The sequence below is a fragment of the Halyomorpha halys genome, unplaced genomic scaffold, assembly GCF_000696795.3.
Source record: "Halyomorpha halys isolate HHAL.00 unplaced genomic scaffold, Hhal_1.1 Scaffold1218.1, whole genome shotgun sequence".
In the NCBI taxonomy this organism is placed as follows: Eukaryota; Metazoa; Arthropoda; class Insecta; order Hemiptera; family Pentatomidae; genus Halyomorpha; species Halyomorpha halys.
This window is the reverse complement of record NW_027106975.1, coordinates 54,904-61,157: the sequence shown is the minus strand read 5'-3', so window position 1 is coordinate 61,157 and position 6,254 is coordinate 54,904. Positions and strand designations below refer to the sequence as shown.

At 30.3% G+C, this 6,254-nt stretch overlaps 1 protein-coding gene across 13 annotated transcripts in view; it reads left to right on the top strand.

Annotated features, from left to right (window-relative positions):
- Positions 1-6,254, top strand: part of CLIP-190 (Cytoplasmic linker protein 190) — a 78,717-nt gene that overhangs the window by 44,453 nt on the left and 28,010 nt on the right. For 11 of the 13 annotated variants that reach the window (XM_014433480.3, XM_014433478.3, XM_014433477.3 and 8 more), the window contains 3 exons: positions 2,080-2,232; positions 5,383-5,613; positions 5,888-6,065. In XM_014433480.3, the coding sequence (XP_014288966.1) occupies positions 2,080-2,232; positions 5,383-5,613; positions 5,888-6,065 (562 nt within the window). Of the gene's footprint in view, positions 1-2,079; positions 2,233-4,230; positions 4,381-5,382; positions 5,614-5,887; positions 6,066-6,254 lie in introns of those variants that run through there. The other 2 variants (XM_067045289.1, XM_014433483.3) reach the window with 2 other exon arrangements.

The following is a 6,254-nucleotide window of genomic DNA, read 5'->3' as shown; positions in this document are numbered from 1 at the left end:
TATTTGTTATGTTCCTACAAAACCTCAATGGTCTATTCATCTTTGATTTTAATTTTTAAATTTTACTTTTAAATCAAATTTTAATATTTTACTTAGCGCAGAATTTTATCCTTTATAGTTTATGCATAGTATCTGCAGATTGGGGAAAATTAATGAAGTCGCGGATTTCATTATTTTGGAAAAAACAAAGAATAAGAATTAATTAAATTTAAACATTAGGTATCTAGATATTTATTTTATTTTTGTTAGGTATCCGTACATTTTTGTATCCGTCTATAAATATTCCAAACTGTACTTAGCTTTCTATATCGATAGCATTCTCAGCTATCTTGATTTCGTAATAATCGATTCATTCCGTTTATGGCTTTTTTATTTCCAATTTATTTCTACTATTAAAGTATTAGTTTCCATCTAAAAAGATAATTCTAAGATGAAGCAAATGAAATTTAAACTCTCAATTAACGACGTATTGCATAATTAGAAAAAATGAATTAAGGCGTGGTATGCTATCAAGGCTTAGCCTACTGCTAGCGCCCGCCGACTAAAATTACAGGATTTCATTTAAATTACGTTATTTTTATTGAAACTTTGCACATATGTAAACTGAATGAGAATGAATAAAAATTATGTAGTTTTATTATGAATAATTTAGTTCTTCCAGTTGGTATTTTTTAACATTGTTTTCTGAAATACGTAACTAAATATATAATATATAATTTATATACTATACATATAATATATATATATATATATATTATGTATATCGTAATATTTCTTTTTTTATGATTTGTATATTTCTAAATGTTGGTATTATTTATAGGGATTTAATTATGGAAGATTTATAGGTGGATTCGAAAATGCATCAAGTCGTCGGGCAGATTGTTAAAAAAAAAAATCTAGATACCTATTTTCCTCTTTTTCCGAAGGGAAGCATGGAATTTGATTGGACAGAGGAAGAAAAAGGGAAGAGTGGGGACTAACATTGGATTGGACTTAACTAAGATCGGACATAACAGTCTTCCTTATGGTATTTTCCGTACATTCCGAATTAACAGCCGCATATTAATAAGTCAGTTAAAAAATTGACAGTCAGTAGTGAAATAAAAATTTCAGTTTTTCAAAGTAACTTTAAGATTTGATGCAAAATTAAATACTCTACAGTGTATTAAAACGTTTTCTAAGTTAGCTTATTATTAACAATAAAATGGAAAACGTATACAATTTTGGGTGTTATTTAGACATAACTGACAAAACACCAGTAAGAATCTGGAGAAAACTTGTAATTTTACTCGTTGTGGGATTAACACAAATTATTAATGATCATTTCCAGCTTTCCACTAATAACGTCATATCACAGTCCATTTTCTTCTAATTTTCCTGCCTGGTACTTTTCCCCTTGGAATTTAAATGATACGATCTAACTCCTGGGTCTTCGTCTACTCCTTTTTTAGCCGTTTTAAACAGTTGCTTGCCGTTTATTCTGATCCCTTCTTCATCCAGATCAACGAAATTCCATTTCCATTTGAACCATCACGACACTATTTATCGGATCGGATGCTGGTCATTCAAACCTTTATTTTATAGCCAGAAAATTAGCTGGTTGAGAGACCTGACATCCGTATTCTGTTAGATAACCTGAATATAACAATTGATTGCATGAAATTGGCTTCACCTATGTGTTGCTGTACTATCTTCGTACGGGGACTACAATTTTTTTTTTTAAGTTTCTTCCTTTTGCCAAAAATGGAAATGAGCAGTGTAGAAAATCAAATTTATTTCAATAATGAAATATGAAGAATTTGTTTTTGAAATTTATTGGAAAAGTTGGCCACAGTTTATTCATAAAGGCTAAATGAGTTCATATCATTTTTGCTTCTCTCAGTTCACGATCTATTTCAGTCAACAAAATGTTAAAAAGGGAGGTTCTTTTAATTAAGAGTTAAATAGGTTTAGTAATTGGAGTTACACGTTGAGGGATCGTCGTTTAATGGGATCTATTATTGGCCATTGTTTCATTCCTTTGTCAATTGTTCCTTGAAGATTGTTCATTCTTATAATTGTTGGCTGTACCAATTTCAGATAACAGCGTTATTCTTACCGAGGACACGGATAGCTTTATTGTCGGAGATAAAGTATGGGTTGGAGGAACCAAGCCGGGAAGGATTGCCTTCATAGGAGAAACTCAATTCGCATCTGGCGACTGGGCAGGAATCGTTTTAGAAGAACCCATTGGTAAGTTTATTTATTATTATCTCTTATTATTTATATTTTAGTTTAATTAAAGGGTTTCTTTTGTTTTGAATATTAAACTTTTACCTTATAAAAATATATTAGCATATACCAAGTGCCAAGTGCTATATTTATTATTATGTTTATGAAATGAGTTACTTTATTTCCTGTAGTATCATCGTTGGCTGACGAGTGGGTTAACAGATGCACTCAGAATAAAGTAGCTCTAATGCACACACATATATTTCAAAATAAAACCAAAAGTTTTTTTTTGCCATATGTGTTACTATTCAATGAAAGCTGGTGCTTATGTATTAACAAATCGCTATATTTTGTAGATAGGCGATAAAATTCTCTCGACTCTAGACATGATAGACAGTTATTTATTTGTGAAATTATTCCTAACAAACATATGAAAGCAGCCTAGCAACTAAAATATAGGTGCATACTTTAACTTATTTCTGTTGAGAATATCTTCGGCGTTGAATGTGATGTTCTTTATGTATTAGAGCAATTACAATAAATTAACTTTTGTTTTCGATTTCTTTTTGAACCCCTATTGGAATATCAAGTGGGTTATTTTAATTTCTGTTATAGTTTTGTTACCTGCGTTCGTGAGCAGATGAACAGAGGTTAGTATAGTAACCATCGAATATTAGGTCTGTGAAAACAACCACTTTTGAATCCGAAACTGTAACATGAAGATGTAGTACAAGTTTCCTGTTCCGACTATTCTGGTATCAACAATTAACTGTCATACATATGTTCTGACCAGCACGAACGGCAAAACAGTCTCTGGGTCTGAGCAAGTCTATCTGCATTAGATTTCGTTGGAACATATGCAGTACATTAATCCTGAACTAGTTTCTACAAAGTTCTGGATTCAACCTTGGAACTAAGCTATTGTGTTGCTTCAATCAATCATCTCTTAGAAAGAAAAACTTACCTGTTACCAGATTTAATTTACGAAAATGATACGTTTTCAGGGAAAATTAATTTGGTTTTATATTAGTTTGATTGATTCAACTACATAATCGTATGCACATTAACATAATTGTTATTGTTTAACTGTTTAGGAAGATTATTTTTTGTCTGTAGGTAATTGAAGGAAGATGGTCCAAGTGGCAGCCAAAAGTGGGTTCTCAAAAAAAGCAGAAAAACTATTTATTAGATCCTAAATAGGTGTAATAAATTTGACTGAACCCAGGTCATCTTAGTTTATTTTATTATTTAAATTCATCCTTATTTTTAAATGATTAATGGCAACTAGTGACCTAGGGTACCTAAATACTGATGTGAAATATCTTACTTTTCATTTTAGTTTAGAGGACATGGAGGAAAATGAAAACCCTTTATTTTGGCAAAATCAGGACATGGACTTCACCTGTTTCATATACTATATACTAGGTTATCATTGCTTCTGAGCAGCATTATAATGTTTCCCAGAAGTAATAATTACCTGTATAAATTTGAAAATAATTTCGAAATGAAAATTTTTACTTTTAGTATATATCTACCTAACTTGCATTACTAAAATTAAAATTTTATTAAAATTGGACTATTTTTTTTTGTTTCATAAGAAATTTAAAGAGTAAAGAAATGCACTTTGATTGTCATGTTTTAAATTAGCACTAAAATTAGTTATACGAATATTTATGAATGCTTACCATCAAGATATGGAATTGAATCTACTTATTGATGAATAAAATTCAATACATTACTATTTGATAATAATTGTACATTAAAAATTATTCTTTAATTGAAGAAATTTAATTTAAAATCACTTTTGATTATGAAATAACTGATTTTAGTTATTATCTATTGTTTGAGTCTAACAGGTATTTGGTTACTTCTTTGTTTATGCATTATAATGCACTAATATATAGGAAATAATCTTTTTTTATTGGTTAAATTGTCTTACAAATGATTAGTGAACGATAATAAGTTTCTAAAGATTAATTTGTCATCAGGTCATATTTGTTTAAGCTGATAATTGATAAGATTGAGATTAGCACATTTGACTTTATATGTTAATGTTTTTGTGGTGTAGTTATAATATTAGTTTTCCGTATTGTTTTATTTTTTAAATATATCTTCTATGTTAATTGACTGTCTCCGGACTACATCAAACCATTCAATGGTCAATTGCAAGTAAACTGTTCCTTGATAACTTTTAGTGTTTCTTTTATTTTGTAGATTGAATCAATTTTAATTTCTATCATCTTAAATTTATTTTTTAAACTCCTAATCATAACTTATTACTGTATGATTAGAATATGGTACGACTATAGCAAACTATGTTTCCTTTTACTGAGTCTGAAATGAGAAGAAACAAACTAAAAAAAAAAAAAAAAAAAAGGGAACTTTTAACCTATTTTCATACTAATATTGACATGAATTTTAATACTGACATGAAAATCACCATCAAAGGTCATGGAACTATGTACTACAAAGTTTAACTCAGACTTAAAAATTTTTGATTTTTAACACAATGACAGAAACTGAACATAATTGATATACAGCTTTTAACTGCAAAACTTTAATTGTGATTTTTTATTCAAGGATAAGAGAAGTGATAACAAGTCACAACAATGTGAGATTAGAACTTACTATTAAATCTGATCTATATATGTATTTACTATTCTGTGGCGTAGAACTGCATTAGGCTTTACTTTGACTTGAGGGAAGGATGAGTAGGCTTTGTAGTTATTTCTTCTAATCTGCTTGTTAATCCCCTGGCTAGGTCTCAGACATCCCTTTGTTTCTTGATTTCAGAGCTCTCAGCTAATATGAGCCATGCCTGCTCTGTTCAGTACACATTAGATTGTCTTGGTTATATGCTACTTTGTAATGTACCAGAGCCCTTTCCAGCTCTTTCTGGTATGGCTTCCTCACTTCTCTTGAAAGTGTCAGTCAGTGAGCATCTACATTTTCATAGGTCTAGTTCCACTAATTTGCCACAATAATTAAATTTGTGGTATGTTGGTTATAGTTCTCTCTGTATCATGCAAATGCAATGCTTGACTGACTTGCAGGGCACTACTTTACAAGCTGAAGGCATTTGGCTGTGTTAGTTAGACTTTAATTAATTATTTAAAAAAAACTGAGAGAAAAAATGGGGCTTTTTCTGAAAAGTATATTAAATTTTTTCAGGAAAAAATGATGGCTCAGTTGGTGGTACACGCTACTTTCAATGTGAAGCTAAGAAAGGTGTTTTTTCCCGCTTGGGACGTTTGACTAGGTATCCTTTAGCTGTTCCAAGCCCTCCTATGGCGCCATCTCCATCACCACCGCCACCTGTATCATCTTCAACTCCTGCTGCAAAAAGGGCAACACCTCCTCCAGTGCCAAGGACACCACCTCTTGTTTCTCCTCCGAGTACTGGTAAGGTTTTAATAGTGTGTTAGTATTATTTCTGTTGAGAACCTAAAATGCCTAAATTCAAATAGTATTTGTCACTTTAAATTTATTTCTTTAAGTTTTATATTGTTGGCAAATATTTTGCCATGTTTCCCACTTAATAATCTTTACACTTACACCATCTGTATATCAATAAAATTTAAGAAAACATTGACTTAAAAACAGAAAATCATTGTTTGTTTAATTTTCTATAATGTAATGTTTATTTTATTTACTGTTAATTTGATGTTTTATTTAGCTACCAACACAAGCAGTGAGGCTAAAGTGGGGGATCGTGTAATTGTCATGAGCACTCAAGGTTCGAAAATTGGGATTTTAAGATATAGAGGAACAACCGGATTTGCTCCTGGAGAATGGTGTGGAGTTGAACTAGATGACCCTCTTGGAAAGAATGATGGTTCAGTGGAAGGAATCAGGTTTATACATATTTCATTTTTCTAACTAGGGTTATTCTTGTATGAAAATCATGTATACTATCTAATTTTAAGTTCTAAATTCGCTCTTTTATTTTTATTTAATTTTCTTGTTTGTTTTTCATTTTTTTTTTGTTTAGTTTTTTAAACTTTTAATCCTTATTAAAATTTTTATAATGTATTACTGCTATT